This window comes from Coffea eugenioides, chromosome 6 (genome assembly GCF_003713205.1).
Source record: "Coffea eugenioides isolate CCC68of chromosome 6, Ceug_1.0, whole genome shotgun sequence".
Taxonomy (NCBI): domain Eukaryota; kingdom Viridiplantae; phylum Streptophyta; class Magnoliopsida; order Gentianales; family Rubiaceae; genus Coffea; species Coffea eugenioides.
Window position 1 is genome coordinate 16,914,837 of NC_040040.1, and position 17,049 is coordinate 16,931,885.

At 37.9% G+C, this 17,049-nt stretch overlaps 1 protein-coding gene across 2 annotated transcripts; it reads right to left on the reverse strand.

The window, feature by feature from the left end:
• Positions 1 to 2,568: 2,568 nt before the first annotated feature.
• LOC113773242 (FT-interacting protein 1) lies at positions 2,569 to 5,470 on the reverse strand. 2 transcript variants are annotated; one of them, XM_027317840.1, is made up of 2 exons: positions 5,190 to 5,470; positions 2,569 to 5,105 (listed from the first exon to the last, which is right to left on the reverse strand). In XM_027317840.1, exon 2 carries the CDS (start codon positions 5,069 to 5,071, stop codon positions 2,681 to 2,683), a length of 2,391 nt encoding a protein of 796 aa, XP_027173641.1. In that variant the 5' UTR covers positions 5,072 to 5,105; positions 5,190 to 5,470; the 3' UTR covers positions 2,569 to 2,680. The 2 variants fall into 2 exon arrangements, with proteins under 2 accessions (XP_027173641.1, XP_027173642.1); XM_027317841.1 differs by having other exon boundaries at positions 2,569 to 5,309; positions 5,390 to 5,407.
• Positions 5,471 to 17,049: the final 11,579 nt, after the last annotated feature.

The following is a 17,049-nucleotide window of genomic DNA, read 5'->3' on the forward strand; positions in this document are numbered from 1 at the left end:
TTGGCCGAAAAGTTTTTTTGATTGCATGCATGTAGATGTTTTCTAAAAATTACACTTCAGCCCTCAAGTCTCCCCTTGCTCCACTATGACCCAACCAATTGAATGATTTCCTCAATTTGGTCCTTGGCAGCTCTAACTTTCCAACTTTTCATTGCTTGTTTGATTCAATTAACCACCATGCTTTGTTTAAATTGCTAGTTCATGATTTTAAGAGCTTTATGACCCAGTGAGTCTGTATTTGCATATTTTCTTTAATTTTTTCCAATAAATTGGTACCTTGACCATTTCTTTTATTTTGGAAGGTAAATTAGCAATTTCACTTCGTTAGAGCATCTACACAAGGGAGGTATAACTTCTTTTATCTTTTTTGTCTCTCCCCTATGTGATCCAACGTACTAGTGAGAATTGCATGTCTACTTTGCCTGCTTTCCTTGCTTTTCCTTAATTCATTTCATTTGCTTTTACTTTTATTAAGTCATTCTTTTATTTATGGGGTATGTGTACACCTCTTGGCTTGTAATAGATAGGGCTCGGAGAGCATTTTTATTCCCTTTTCCTCTTCCCCATTTGTTTTAGTTAGCAAATGTAATAGGTTCATTAGCTTGATTGCTTGCTTTTGTTGCTACGTGCTAATTTGCTTTATTAGGCTTTTGCATTTAGTCGAGCATGCTAAGTGTTATGTGCTACGTGTTTATAGGTGATTGGCATGTCTACTTACTTGCTATAGTCATAGATGAATGTGATGGATGAATGCGTCAACGTGGCTAGTCCAACGCTGGTCATGGTTCTTCCCCTCGAGCTCTCGCAAGTCCAATGCTTGTGAGAGAATTTTAGAAAAGGGCTAGTCCAATGCTAGACCCAATAGGCCGTCCCCTCTCGTTAGTACATACTTGCATGTTTCACTACATTTCATACATTTTTCTTAGTTTTCTAGCATTTGGCATGCTCCTCCAATCCTTTCCCCTTCATTTTAGGTTTTTTGCATTCTCATGCTAGTTATAGGGTACAATTGCTTGAGAGTCCCCTTTCGGTAAGGGAAACGAGCGAGTGTGGCTACAAAATAGCCTTAGCACGCTAGTTCTTCCTTCTAATCAAAGGGAAAATTAAAAATCATGAAGTTAGAAGTCATTCCCGTACCCGACTTGATGCACTCCTCTAGGTTCATGCACCTCCATTTTACCATATCACTTTTTCATTTTTTTTATCTACATTTTCTCACTACTTATATTTTTCTCACTCCACATGCCATGTTCACACATTTCTCTTCTTTCCCTATCACTTATTTATTTTCTACCTCACAAATTGCACCCAATTGTACTTAGATGCATTTACTACTATTATACCATATTTTCATCCACTTGCACACAAACACCTTCATTTTCTCAATTGGCACACATGCACTTTTCTTACATTTGCACACATTGCACTTTTCTTACATTTGCACACATTGCACCTTTCTTACATTTGCACACATTGCACTTTTCTTACATTTGCACACTTGCACTTACATTTGTATTTCTATCTTATTTTGCATTCCTCTTACATTTTTCACACTTGCACTCATATTTGGGTCTTCATTTGCATTACCCGTGACCTCTATGAGAGTTTTCCTTATTGGCCATCACAACTCATGTGATTGGGACCAAAAAGCCTAATAAGAGACATTTTAGATTTAGGATTGCATTTTTTTCGCATCCATTAGTCACATCCAACATGCAACACATATTTTGGGTAGAAAAATTGAGAAAAGAAGGGCTAAGTCACGCAACTAGCTTTGACTAGGGTAAGGGAGTGCCTTGGGCTTTGCCTTTGCCTTCTCCCTTATCAAATGTGACCCCCGATCCCTTTCTTTGGTTACGTAGACCTAAAAGTTCTTTAAAAAGGGTTTGTTTGCTTTTCTTTCCAAAAATCATTTTTGGGTGACTTGGTACACCCTAACTCTATACCAAGTGGCGACTCCATTTTCCATTCAAAAACCCTTTTTGAACTTTGTTTGGCCAAACCGTCGCATTTCACAATCCCACGGCCTTTTATTTTCATTTTTACACACGTTCACATACATATCCCACACACTATTTTCACACTCAAAAAATGGGGCGCGACATCCGCACATCGGAAAGAAATGAGTAGAATGAGGACATAATAAGTGAGAATGATCCATAGACCCAATGCCTTAAGATTTTGGGTTGGATGTGGTGTTAAACCCATGGTTGTGTTCCATTCTAGCTCATGGTTAAATTCTCTCCGAGTTTGGCTCTCTCAGAGCTCAACAAATTTCTTATCCATGCTAGTGGAAGTGTTTGCGTTTCAAATGGCACAGTTTTTCTTACTTTCTCTAAACAAAAAATGCTTCGGTATGGTTCTTTGAGGATGTCAAGAGATACTACCTCAAAATTATCAAGTAGAGTTCTCTGTTTCCGGGGACAATATAGTGGCTTCATCTTACTGCATCCTATTGGATTAAAAAGCTAATTCTACATTAAAACATTGTGTAGAGATGTCCAAATGTTAGATGTGCTTTTTTGATTTGGCTCTTTGTGGCTGTGTCTTTGAATGTATTAATTTGAAATTCAAATCCTGGATACAGATATATCAATTCATAGAAACTTGGTTGGAGTGACATGACAAACATTTCATTCAAAAAGCAAATAGCACATTGCCTGATGCATATGTTTTCTACTTAGAGCATACTATCAGCTCCAGAGGGCAATCTTCTGAAGAGGTTGCTGGGTATTGAAGGCATCTTGCTCCTGAATCTTGGGTGACGCAGAAAGTAGAAGCCTGCTAGCAGAGTCACTAGTTTGAAAGGTGTGACATAAAGAATTATTGCTGTGCATAGGCAGAAGACTATGAAGAGGCAGGTGGCTCTTGGATCTCTCCAGCTAAGCAGAGCATGAAACCTCTCCCCTTGAGTTGCCATATCTCCAACTACAGTTTGGATTTTTCCTGCCACACTACGAAGTCTATCATACCTCATCCTTATAACATCTTGAGGTTTGGATGTGGGAAAAGTGTCAAATTCTTCATCTAGTTCATCTGGATGAACCGCTTCAGCCCATGAAAGTTTAGTGTCCATATGTGGAGGATGCCTTGGCCTGAATCGGTAATTCCATATTCCAATGAGGAACATGTAAAGAAAAATGGTTGGAAGGATCAACTCAGGGTAGCATATCAATATGCAGAATAGGACATGCACTAGAACGGAGGTCACTGGGTTTTTCCAGTGACGAACTTCACCAAGCCATTTACTCATGGACACCATGCCTGTGAAGAGGGAAACAATTCTGAAGAAGTTTGCTTTGCTTCTTCTCATGCTCCACATGTGGGAATCTACATCAAGCATGTATTCCACAACCTCTTTCCTTAATGGAGGCTCAGCTCGTCCGAGCCTGGATGCTACTATGTTCATGGCTTCATATCTCAAACTGTCTAATTGGCTTACAGTGAACGGATGCAGATAATGCATTTTTGGCAGTAATGGACGACCATAAAGGTATATCATATGTGTAAGTGATAAGCAGGTAAAGCGAAAGGCAATTTGAAGTTCACCCATTTTCTTAACCCCTGATGGTTGCAGAACCAGAAGTGGGTAAGAATGGGTATAAATCCTGTCTGTTTCAAGTGTTGATAGCCTGATTCTCACCTTTCCAATTCTGGAGTCCCTTCCAGGTCCACCTCCAGCCGCTGGTTTTTCGTTGCCTCCCAAGTGGCAGTTATCAAAAACCCCCAGTGTGATAACTGTACAAGGGTCATAAACTTCCCAGGTGTATTGTTCATTCCATTTAGGACTGAAGCTTTCAACAATTGTTCTGGTTCTTACCCACTTCTGTCCATATTTAGCTACACAGTATGCATCTGTTGTTCCTCGACCATCCTTAGTTTTCATTGGTTGTAGCCCTTGTGCACTTAAGATCCCCACTTCTAGGATCCCAATTGGCTGCTTCCATAACTGGCGAGCAGTTGGGCGCTGATCACTTATGTACATAGTTGATTCATCTAGTACATGGTAAGCACCTTCAAGACAGGCTCGGATATGAATCCTAGTAGAGAATTTGTGCTCCTTTCTCCTATCTGCCTCCAGAACTCCGAACCCAAACTTTTCGAGGTTGAACCAGCTAGAATGAACTGGCCGGTGATCTAACCTTCTTTCAAAGATGTTAAGTGGCAAGCTTTTCCTGCCTACAAGTTCATCTTTCGTTGGGCTTGATTTGTTTTCAACTGTAAGTACCAGCTGCTCTTCAAAAGGCTCGGCTGCTACAAAGATTAAGTCTTCATTCCAGAATGGACTAGTTGTCCGAGTTGGACATAGTTTGGTTTTGAGTATCTGGTTTCCAACTTGAGCCTTGACAAAAACCTGAGGGAGTTGACTCTTGTCCTGAGATTCAACATCCTGTGCTTCGATTATGTTGACTCTCAAGTACCATAATTTGGGTGAAACATACACCTTTGATCTGACACTGTATACACCTTCTCCTTGAACTGTAGCAGCATCTGAGTGCCATGATTCTGGGAAAGCTTCATCAGCTTGTGTTCCCATCCAAACTGCAAGCATAATCTCCCCCTTTACCTTGCTGTCTCCTCGCCGGTGCTCTAGTCTGTACCACTGCGGTGCTAGAGGGCTATCTGGTGGAACCCTCGTGGGCACTTCATTCATGTCAAAGACCACCTTCCCTAGATAATCATCTCTTGCTACCATCTCTCGGTCTCTGACAAAGACTTCAAGCATCGAAGACTGAATCTTCTCTTTTGAGAATGCAAAAACTTGGTTCCATTCAGGGTTCGTCTTCTTCTCAAAACGCTGTGTTTTACCTTTGTAATTCCCGAGTTTCACCTCCACATATGGATCACAGCTTCCAGTCACAGGGTTTGTGGGCAAGTCTTTGGCTTTGACCACTCGAACATAAAGGTAATACATCTGTTCGACAAGATCATAAGTGCTTGTGATTCTTTCACTGCTAATCCACCCTCCACCACCACGTACTCCCCCATGCGGCCATCGTTCCCCAAGCTGGGGTTTTGTGTCCTTGATGTTGTAGTCATCTGGCCGAGTTGAAGGTGCCTGAGCATGCATTCTTACTAGAAGTGTTTAGTTCGTCAGTAGCTGCCTGCTTTCAAGTTGCCTCAGTACCAGCAGCGAGTCTAAAAGAGCTAGATTATTGACAGAGAAATAAATAAATAAGTCACTTAACCTGAAACTTCACTCTGCAAAATTTGGATGTGTCATGGACCAGAACCTGAAGTGAGTCTCACTTTTCACCAAGCAATGGCAACCCACTTTGATATTCTTGATCTTCTCCTCTGAAATTAAGCTATGATTGCAATTTGCATGTGAGCCAAAGATTAAAAAATTCAGAACGGGAATGTTAGTGCCAAGAAGTTGTAGACCTACTGAAGTGTGAATGTTGCAGTGGACTAACAGTTTGAAAGGAATTCGAGAGTTCTATGAGTAAAGAGTGCTGTTGCATGGCTTTTGGACTTGGCGGCTACGCTTTGCTGTCTAAATGCCCCTTGCTTTGTACATTTCACTGTGCACTTTTGATCGCCTTCTATCTTTAAATCACGGTATTCTTTAGAAAAGTATGCCACTTTGAGGTGAATTAAGCAATCACAAAATTTAAAAGTTGAATTTAGCAATCATATTAAAACTTTCAAGACGAATTTGCTTTATCGTTTGATTAGTGAAGTACAGTTGGATTGCTCTGAAAGCCTGTAGCTCTCTAGATAGAACAAGACTAAACACATTGCCTTTGTTAAACGCATGATTTCACATTGGCCAGATTTTGTGCGATTATTCTGAGATTTAGATGCTCCTAAGTGATATATTCAAATTCTACATCTTAGTCTTTTGTAAAAAAAGATGTTTGATGCCATATCGGTAATGACAATGGCGACCTTTTTAAAACTTTAAATATGTTGTATTTCTACTTTCTTAGATTCTCTGACTTTGTTTAAGAGTTGGTGTTCAATTCAGCTGTGGCATCTATCTTTCCTCACTAAATTAAATGTCAGCGAATTTGCATTAGAAGCTTGGCCAGTCTGGACTCTGGAGCCAATAGCACCATGGCCAATAAAAAAATGCAACCAACATTGAACTCCAAAAAGTAATGGTTATCTCCTCAAGTCTCATTAGATCTGGTTACATTTTTTTTTTGGTGAATTGTTAGTCTAGTTCTATGCCTATATTCGTTGTTGAGCAAAGAATGATAGTGGGGAAGTTTGGCCAGTCTAGAAACTCAAACGTCAAAGTAAGTTTCGAAAAGCTGAAGAACTGTAGTGGAACCTAAAAATAGCAAAAGTAATCAAGAAAGGTAACAGATAAACGACCATGCCCCTAAAGATGCTTTTATCCTTTGCTTCCCATCTTTATTCTACTTTAATCATCTTTCTTTATGTTATCAGGTGCTTTCTTAACCCAACTGGACTCTTAAAGGTATTCTTCTTCCATATTCCTTTCTAAAGATATTAGGTTGGCCCATTTTCTTCTGTTTTCTGACTTGTTATTTTATAGTAGCTCTTTCTATATTAACTATCTCAGCCAATAGGTGATTCCTGTTTTCTAGTATTGTTGATAATTTACTTCGCTAATAATGACTGGACCACGCAGATACAACTAATTAGTGCCCACTTAGGTAGAGAATTATAAGATTCTTCGTCAGTTCTTTGGATGGAAAGCAGCAGTTTAATGTGCAGGCAGCAGATGATGAGCTAATTCTTTTTCCATGAAAACTTGATTATGACTGCTGCTTTTCCCATTCTTTGTTATGTCGACTCCAGAGTCCAGGTTACCAGTACAAGAAAGAAATAACATCTAACATTGTTTTTTCAAAAAAAAAGTGAAAAAGAGAGGAATGTAGAGAATAGACTTCTGCAAACCGCTTCTGTTTGTTGAATTTCATGTAGTGCCACAACTACTCCTGTTATCTACGTTTTCCGAGTTTTAGGCCTTGAAGGAAGAGGGTGGAAGGAATTGAAAACTCAGAGAATTGGACTTACTTCAAGACTACATATCATTACAATGTTGCAAAATTAGAAAAAGAAAAAGAAAAAAAAATCAACAAAGAGTCGAGATACAGGGTTGGCCCTACTTTAAGTCCTGTCAAACTCAAGAAGTGAAGAACAAGAGCAGAGCAAGTGTTTAATTTCACAGCTCGTGCTTTGGGTAAATCCTACTGGATGCTAAAAGAAAAAAAAAATTGAGTTAGTTTATCTAAACTAGATTGCTTAGGGATCTGTTCATGAAGAATTTAATTTGAGGAGATTATTTATTTTAGGAAAAGAAGGTAACTTCGGGTAATAGTATGGGAAGATTTCAAGAGGATTGTCATGGGATGTTGTCATTGCAGTCAGCATTGCTCACCATTGTATTTCTGCAACATTGATCCCAAGAACTACATGTTTTCACTAGTCTTCAACTGAGATAAGTGAAAATTTTTTTTGAAGGTAAGCAATTACAGGAATATGCTTATATAGAATTGGAAGTATTAAGTGTAGGTGTGGAAAAACTTTTTATCATATGGCCCCGGCAGCATGATGAGCAAAAATAACAGAACTAGGACTTATATATTATATCACGTATGCATTGCAGACACAGATGAAAATTACATGGCAAACATTTGAAGACTGTCTAACCATCCAGACATTTGCCACAGGATCTGCAGCTTTAGTCTTCTGAAGAAATGTGAGATCATGAGGGTGAATTTCAAGTTGAAGGGAATCCCCAAATTTGACATTTGGATATTCGTCAAGCAGGCAAATGCACCTAGGATGAAAAGATTGATCACAATCACGGCAGTGGCAGAACCAATACCTTGGGTGCAATTCTACTTCGCAAATCTTGCGGTAAAATTCATCAGGACGGTGAGCAAACGGGGGATAAATCAGGGGGAGGGGTGCTTATCCCATCTATCAATGACAGTGATTGTTTTCGCTAGACAAGCACACTTGACATCAAGGTAGAACTTACATGTTTCAGTTTCACAACCATTGAAAAATTCATTGCAGGCGTTTTTACGAGCGCTGCAATTAAAAAGGAAAAGTTTTTTAAAACGTCCAAGGAAGAGAGAATGCTCAGGGTGGCCTGGATGTTGCAGCTCTCCTGGTAAAGCAGCACAAGAGAGGCAGAGAAAGTAACTGCATGAAGAACAACTATAAAACTCTCCTAAAATAGGTCCAATGCAACAATTGCATAGCATCCTGTTAGTGGTGCCCTTTTCCTTTTGCGTATCCAAAAGAAACAATGGATGGTCATGAGTTGGATAGTTGACTTGCGTTGCATCCGGAATATCTATAGAACAGATTTTTTTTGACAAGGACTGCTATCAGATCAAGGGATACCTCACTTACTGGTAAGGAAATTGGAATTGGACAGACATCTTCTTTCACTTCAAAATCTCTTTTAACAGACCTGGAGAAAACTTAAGAGCAAAACATCAGACGAAGAGAACAAAAAGGCTGGTAATTTTAGGTCGAAAGCAAGTGTCAACCTCAATGACTTGCTCAGTTGCTGTAATTGCACATTTCACATGTGTTGCATATCTGCAATCAGGGCACTCATATACCCAATATGGGGGGTGCATTTTCGGATCACAAATATGACAAGAATAGTCAAACTTTCTAAGTGCATTTGGGAGAATAGCCAAGAACTAGAGGATGATCATGCTGAGTATGCGTTGTGGTGGTTGGCAAGGAAGCAAAGCTTTGCCTCAGTCCCACAAGCATTGCAGAGAAACAAAGGTGGTCTTCGTAGTAGTGCCAATGGATGGTCATGACTGTCATGTTTTATTGTTCGTTTCTCCAGTGCAAAACACACGCAGACATCAATATCACAGATGGAACAATGATATGTAGAAGAATCCCATTTTTCTCAGCAGACATTACAACAGCAAGAGTTATCTGTAGAAGGTGGTGCTGTGTGGAGTGTGAGAGTGTGTTGAGCATCGATATGGTGGTGTTCAATCTCTAGTGGTTGTTCGGCGCAAGTTTTGTGAAGGAAGAAATCTCAAGGCTTGCAAATGTATGCAGGGCTAGCGGAGTTTGTTTTCCTGCACCCTAAACAGTTGCCTTCTTTTCCATCCCCTTCTTCGCTCAGAGTTAAACTATGTCCATGGCTGAAATGATTAAATTCCATACTGTTGGATATTCTCACTCTGCAATTTCTCTCTTTCAGTGGCAGCTACCAGGGGAAGGGACCAGGTTACAGCCCATGAAATAGTTGGGAAGATACTTTGGATTTGCCTCAATAAAAGAAAATCAGCATACGTGGAGACAGACAGAATATTATTTTTTGATAAATATTCATCTGGCCTTGCACATAACTGACACACTTCAGTTCAAAGAAAGTAGTCCTCTTTTAAAAGTTTGGTGCTATTCAAACTCTGAAAACAATGCTTCTATTATGGCTAAAGTTATTTACATTCCAAGAATGCAGCAGAAGGCATGCAAAAAGAGAAATGAAATGTCATGCTCTAAGGTGTAATCCACATCTTTGTCCCCCAAGGCAAAGACTATTCCATGTTGGCTTGTACAGGGATTCTCATTTCAGAAGCATCATTCATCAACATTAGTGGGGAATTTTCAAGTAAACTGGCTCCTGAGTTGAATAGATCAAGAGGCAGAAAATTGGATTTAATTAATTTAACTACATTTTAGTTGACAGTTTTCACAAAACAGCATTTATTTGGACATTTAGTTCAATCATTTTTAGATAAATTTCATTGTCACCATTTTGTGCGTATTGTTATCCTTGCTGAATATTTTTGTGAAAGAACTTTGTTGAAATGGATGAAGAAATTTCCAATTTTGTGATGAATTTAAAAAAAATTCTACAAAAGGGGTGATTTTGGTGGGATATTCCGTAGGGGGGTTTTCGCATTCTGTGATGTTGAGCTCATTGAATGCGAGCTCTACTTATTGATGTGCATTCCGCGAATGCGAGCTTAAGTATAATTTAAATTTTTTTGCTTTTTTTTTGGGAGCTAGAGAATTTTTTCCAGAAAATAGTAAGAGCTAAATGCGAGCTCCTAAATATTTTTTTAAAAAATTCTTCAAATAGCTCGCATTTGATAAATTTGACCTCCAAAAATGGTATTTAATTTTTTTGTTAGATTTCGCATTTATAAGTATGACTTTCAGAAAATTAAATTCAAACTTGCTAGAAAAAAAATTTAAAATGAAATTTACGAGCTCCCAAAAAAATGTAAAATTAACTGTAAATGTTGTTTGTTTTGTAGAATTTGCCTTTACTAAAATGCTATCGGTAGTAAAATCTTATTTTAAAAGCTCTACTAAAATCTTATATTTCGGAGAAATGTTAGAGAAATGTTATTTAAAAATCTGTAATTAGCAGAGGAATAAATTTTTTTATTTTAAAACTTGCACGTGCCTAAAGTCATCAAATATGTGCTCTAAAAAAAATCATATTTCTTTTATATTAAAAAAAATTGGTAATTGTACGGTTATTATAATACATTTAAATGGTGGAAAAAGTACACATGCATAGTTCTTTCTATCTATTTCATATATCAATGTAAAAATAGAATGAAATTGTTAACATGTAAGGTGTTGACTATATTTTATGAAAAAATACTAACTTTTTTTCCTTTTTTATGAAATAAATTTTTTTTATCAAATTCTAATTTTCCTTTGTTATTAATGAATCGTATTTATTTGTTGACACCGATGAATATTAGTTATAAGAATGTAATAGTTAATAGTCATTAATATCTGTTACAATTTCAACTGTAATTTTAGAAATTTCATAACGCAATGTTATTTTAAAAAATTATATAAGTTATTTTTATGAAGTGCATGTTATTTGTTTGGTAGTTGAAAAGGAAAAGAAAAAGAAATTTCATGGAAAGCTCACTGCAGTGACCTCGCATTCTCGGAATGCGAACACCCCATTTGTAGAAAAACCTGCAAAAACCGCCCCAGTTATAGAATGACTTTTTTTTTTCATCATAAACTAAGAATTCACCCTGAATAAATCTAGGAATAGCTGATCAAGTCGGAGATCAACCCATCTCTTAAAAACATAAGAAAAGATTAAAAATGGGGAAATTTTTTTTCTTGTCAATTGAATTCTCATAATGCGTACTTCACGTAGCAGTAAGGTGTGTAATTGCCAAATTATCTATTAAATGAAATTTTAGCTCAGAAAAAAAAGGGAAGGAAAAAATGTAATTCACAAAATAGGACAAACAATTGATTAAAACCATCTAGGTTGGTCCAATGGGTTAGTTTACCCGTTTCCCTCCATTCTGGGTCACTTAGGCTAGCTCGGTCCATTCTGTAAAAAGTCCATAAGAATTTTAGGGACTAAGGTTTGCCTTCTGCAAAGAGTTCTTTGTCACAGGGGCCTTGTATAATTGGATCTGTCCAGCCCAATCTTCTTGTTATACGTGACAAGGTTGTGGTGCTAAATGCCTTGGACTTGAGAATTATGAAATGAGTAATAACTGCTTCTTAGTAATGCCTGTAGTGGGCCTTGGACTTTTCCTAGAGTGCAAACGAGCTAAGTTGCGTCGAATTTTGACCTAATCGATTTGAGACTCAACTTAATTTTATGAAATTTGAACTCGAACTCAAGTTTGATGAGTTCAAAATGTAAAACTTGAGCTCGAACTCGAATCCAAGATTAAAAAATAAAAAATAATTATTTTATTTTTTAAAAAATGAATAAAATAATAATTTTCTTAACAAATAATAAAATATTAGGAATATATATATGTAATTTTACTATTCAAAATAAAAAATAAAAAAATATATAATCGAGTAGACTTGCGAGTTAACGAACTGAATATCTTTGAGTTCGGGTTCGATTTGGTCAGTTCGACCTTGACTTGAGCTCAAGTTGAGTTCGGATTTGAGCTGCTCGCAAGCCGTTAGATTTGTTTCCAACCCTAACTCTCCCACACACCTCGAAAAAAAAGTAAGTGCTTTAAATTGCCTATAATTTATATGGGATGAGCACTGTTAGAGAGGTCTGGACAATTTGAATTTTGGTAATATTATTATAAAACCCTTGTGGGGATAAATTCTTTTTTTTTTATTGTTAATTGTGCAAAGGACATCATTTTTAGTTACCAAATTAATTTGGTTGGCAACACCTTAGAATTATCAAAAGTGTTATTCTTAAAATCATTTGTAAGTGTTTCTAGGTGTTAATCATCATATTTTCTGTCAAGTGTTAGACTTATTCATGTCATTTTACCTTAACTATCCAGAAATAATAGAAAATCCCAAGTCAACTTTTATTGTCCCTTTTTTTTTTTGTTAAAATGTTCTCCTCCTCCAGTCTCCTCAAACGATTTTAGTCACTCTAATAAGTAATAACAATTAACGGCTTCTAAAGTAAACCTCCATTATGCTCCACTCTCACTCCAGCTATGCCAACCCTAGCTACAGTACTATACCCCAATAGAGAGGGTATATGCTATGTATTCCCTCCATCTCACATTGATAGTCCTGTTTTCCTTTTTCGTCGGTTCCAAATCATAGTTCACTTTCCAATTGAAGAATGTAGTTGTCTTTTAATTTCTCTAAAGTACCCTTATTCAATGTAAGTTGTTATTACTATAAATTACCTTATTTAATATAGATTTTTAGTATTGAATATAACCTATCCCATTTAATGCATTTATATATTCTAAAACATATTGATATATGAAAAGCCAACTTTATTTAATGTAAGGATATTTTAGAAAAAAAGTAATCTAAATTTATTTTTTCAACAAAGTTAGCTATTTTTTCTTAAATTATGTGAAAAAAAACTAGAATTATCAAAATGTGACAGATGGAGTACTATATACTATAGTAGCCGCCTTCAATGCTATTCCCTATAATAGGGGCCAGTCCTTAAACCTCATCTAAAACCAGTTAGTACCAACCTTAATTTACTTCAGTATCTTTAAAGCCTCAAATTATGACCTGCAGATAACTACGTGAATATGTGATATGTTTTCAATCCATATGGGATGCGTTTTCAATTCATTTGTAGCATAGGCTACTAAGTACGGGTGGTCATATATAAAGCAAGTGAACATATTTGAGTCCACATTATAATAGGGATCATTATAGAAGCCGTAAATAGTCAAGTACTGCAGAGAGCTAACCAATATTTAAGGTCATACATTGCACTTAACAAGCTGGCACTATTACTTCTTGGATTCAAGGGAGACTCTGAAAGCACAGCACACAGATCAAATCAAGAAATTTATTTTGAGGAGTCAAACTGTAACACATCTAAACTTTTTTTTTTTTTTTTAAAAAGGATACCATCCCTTAATATATTAAAAATCGAGAAAAAAAATACATCAAATTAGAGGGGGGTCAAACCTGACCTCTGTTAAAGAAAAAGAAACATGTAATGATGGAAAATAAACACACATATAAAGGAATTGTAAAGACATAACAGATCAATCCAAAGAAATCATCCACACGAGGGTGCTCCACATTTGTGTGACTGCGAGTGAGCATTGGAATTTGGTTTGAGATCTTGACGTGTTTGCATTGTTTTACCTTTTTTTGAAAGCTGTTTCCTCGCTTTCTTTGAAAACACTTGGGTAAATTGCTGTTGTACTAGATTCTGGTCTTGATCTTTGTGTTTGTCGTGTTGTGAATCGTCTTCTTCTTCTTCTTTTTTGTCGTTATTGCATGTTATACTTGAACGAATAAAACTAATTTGATGTGGTCGGGGAAGTGTACCATGTAATTTTTCCCATTTAACCTCTTCGAACACATCTTTGAAAGCTGGCACTGGATTTTGAGGCACCGTGGTTTTCGTTTCTGTTCTTGTACTTGTACTTGGAACCACAAGGAGTGGTAAGGCAACGTCGGGGTCAGTGGTGTCGACCTTTTGATGATTATCGTCTCCCAAATTCTGCTTCTCAAAAGCTTGGGACCCATCACTTTTATTCCAATTAGAATTTTCAGCATTTTGATTTCTAATTGAAGTATTGTCGGCCATTTGCTGCTGACCATCTCCCAATATTTGCTCCACTAGAATATGGGACTCCTCACAATCATTTCCAGCAATGTGATCGCATGGTCCCTCCCTTTGGTCATCAACAACGAACTTTGCTTTTCCATGCTTGACAGCTTTTTCGTTGCAGTTTTGCCCTGGCACAGCAGCCCCCTCTATGGGCTCCATCATGCCTGGGCCTGCTACCACGTTCAGCTCCACCAGCGCCAATTCTCCCGTATTAGCAGTCCCTTCCATCACTTCCTCTGGTTCGCCAATCACGCGGTCAGCCATAGCGTGAAGAATGGCATCAGCAGCAGCCTCTATCCCCTTCTCCACAAGCACAACCGTAGACCCTCCAAGCTGGTTCAGTAAGCACGATGCATCTCCCACAGCAGTAGTAGGGGTGTCAACGTGCAGTGACCCCTCGGAATGGCTCTTACCCGAATTCTGTGTCGCACCAGATTTCACCCCATCTCCTTCACTCACCCCCCTTCGCTCCTCATCCTCTGTACGCTGCGTGTTAGCTGGTGAGGAGCGAACCTTTGCACCCATCACCCCTGTGACCAGATCCTCCTGCGTCTTGTGCAAACGCAAATCAGGGTGCTTCACACGGCAATGATTCTCGCCATGCCCTTGACGATAGCAGTGGCTGCAATAATTAGGGAGGTTCTCAGGGATAAGAACCTGCCAAAAACCATCCCCATCTCCCATATCGACCCACACCCTCGACGGAATCGATTTGAGCAGATCCACCTCAACACATACCCGTGCCACATTCGGTCGCGAAAACGAAGACGTAGCCGCATCCACGAATAGCGGCGTACCCAAGCAGGAGACAAGATGAAATAGACATGGCTTAGCAAATAAGTGAATTGGGAGTTTGGGCAATCTAAACCAGACGGGAACAAGGGAAGACTCTCTGTTCACATGGAACTTAGATGTCCACTTAAAAACCCTCATGGGGGATCCATTCACGTGCCACAAACTTCGTCCCCAAACGCGAAGGAAATCCGCTTCACACTGAAATTTCAGCAACACATGCCTAGCATCTAACAATCCCACAGTCGCCGTATCCTTCAAATCAAGAGTCGACAAGAATTTCCTCAGGTCAGGCAGCAGCGGCCGCCCCTTAGAGAACTTCCCAACCAAAGTGTAGCGGAATGGAGCAGCAACCACTGCTATGTCAGCCGCACTGAAGACCACCGCAGGCTCTCCACGGTGTGTTGTCATCCTCGCTTGAACTTGCACTACCTCGGACGTCGGTTGTGGCTCAAACAACGCAGAGAAGGCCTTCTTCCTAAAGGGGGAGGAAGAGGCCGACAGCCCCCCACCCGGAGGAGGGGGGGCAGTCTCGGCTGCCATGGTTAATTAGTGTATAACATAAAATTTTTTTTTGGGGTCAAATTTTTGCAGATGCAAAAGTTTAAACTTACAAAGAACAATTTTGAAAATTCAATTTTCTAGGGAGGAAAACACATGTTGTAAAACTTGGAGGAAGTGGCCCCTCTCCGTCTCGTCCAATTTTTGTCTATGCCTTAAAGCGTTACAAAAGAAATTGGGCTAGGAGAGGGTTTGAAAGTTGAATATCTGACTTTTTTGAAAGTATAAGCTTAAGTGATTATAAAGTTTGACGAGATTTCAGCCATGTTCAATCCTCATTAGCATACCGGGTTGAAAACATCTTAGTCCCCATTTGGGGTTGTTGTGATTTATCAAAAAGCACTTCGATTAGTACTCAAAGTATTTATTAAGAGTTTAATCATATCATTTGGGTACATACTTAAATAAGTACTTTTTCTATTTTATAATAAGCAATTTTTGAATTTTTAAAATATATTTATCTCTTTATTTAGTTCAAAAGCTATATTAAAGTTAATTTTTATTTTTGAAATACAAAGGAAATCGGGCTAGGAGAGGGTTTGAAAGTTGAATATCTAACTTTTTTGATGAAGAAAGTACAAGTTTAAGTGATTATACAGTTTGATGAGCTCTCAGCCACGGTCAATCCACATTAGTATACCCGCTCGAAAATGTCTTAGGCCTCATTTGCGACTGTTGTGACTTATCAAAAAGGTCTTCAATTAGTACAGCTATTGCTCAAAGTATTTATTAAGAGTTTAATCATATTATTTGGATACATACTTAAATAAGTATTTTTTCTATTTTATAATGAGCAATTTTGAATTTCTAAAATTTATTTATCTCTTTATTTAGTTCGAAGTCATATTAAAGTTAATTTTTATTTTTTGAAATACAAAAGCTGCTCTAAAAATATTAATTTTGAACTTGTGCTAAAAGTGCTTTTATGTCCAAAAACTCTGTTTCTAAATTCAAGGAATAGTATCCATCAAACACATTAAACAAATACTTTTACCCTGCAATAGTAATTTTTTAGCAAAAGTACCCAACCCTAAATGGGTTCTTATATATTATTGTTGTTTTGTCTATATTTTTTTCGAACACGAAGATGTAGTGAATTGATTTCCAACCTTGATGGAGTAGATTGTTGAGCCAAGTCCAAACATACATAAAATGCTAGATGAACACTGAGTAGATGACAAACTGATCAATTTATTCAAAACAAATAATACATTATAGCCCTCGAGTCCTTGACTTTATTAAACACATAGATAAGCCATGGAGGAAACAACTGAATAAACATAGTAAAAGAGCATAAAAACCAAGAAACCTAGATTTCAAGAGGGCTAGGATTCTGAGAAGCAACAGCAAGGAGCTCCTGATTTTTCTTGAATATATCCATGACTTCTTCTTTTAAAGTCACCCACGCCTCAATCGATCTTGTATCCATTAACATGACTAGATTCCCAATTCCATATAAATCTGTACCCCATTTCCAAGGCATGACCATAGAGGCTTTCCCCATCCAAAGTCAGCCGCATAAAGACCATTCTTACAGCTACTGGAGATTGGAAAAGGTTCAGCAGCGTAAGAGTACTTCTCCTGCATATATTTGATAGGCTCGATCAACTTGAGCAATCGATCTTCACCTTTTAAACCTTCCACGAAATCACTGTTGATAGTATCAATTGCCTCACTTATATGATCCACCAACATTTGCAGCTCAG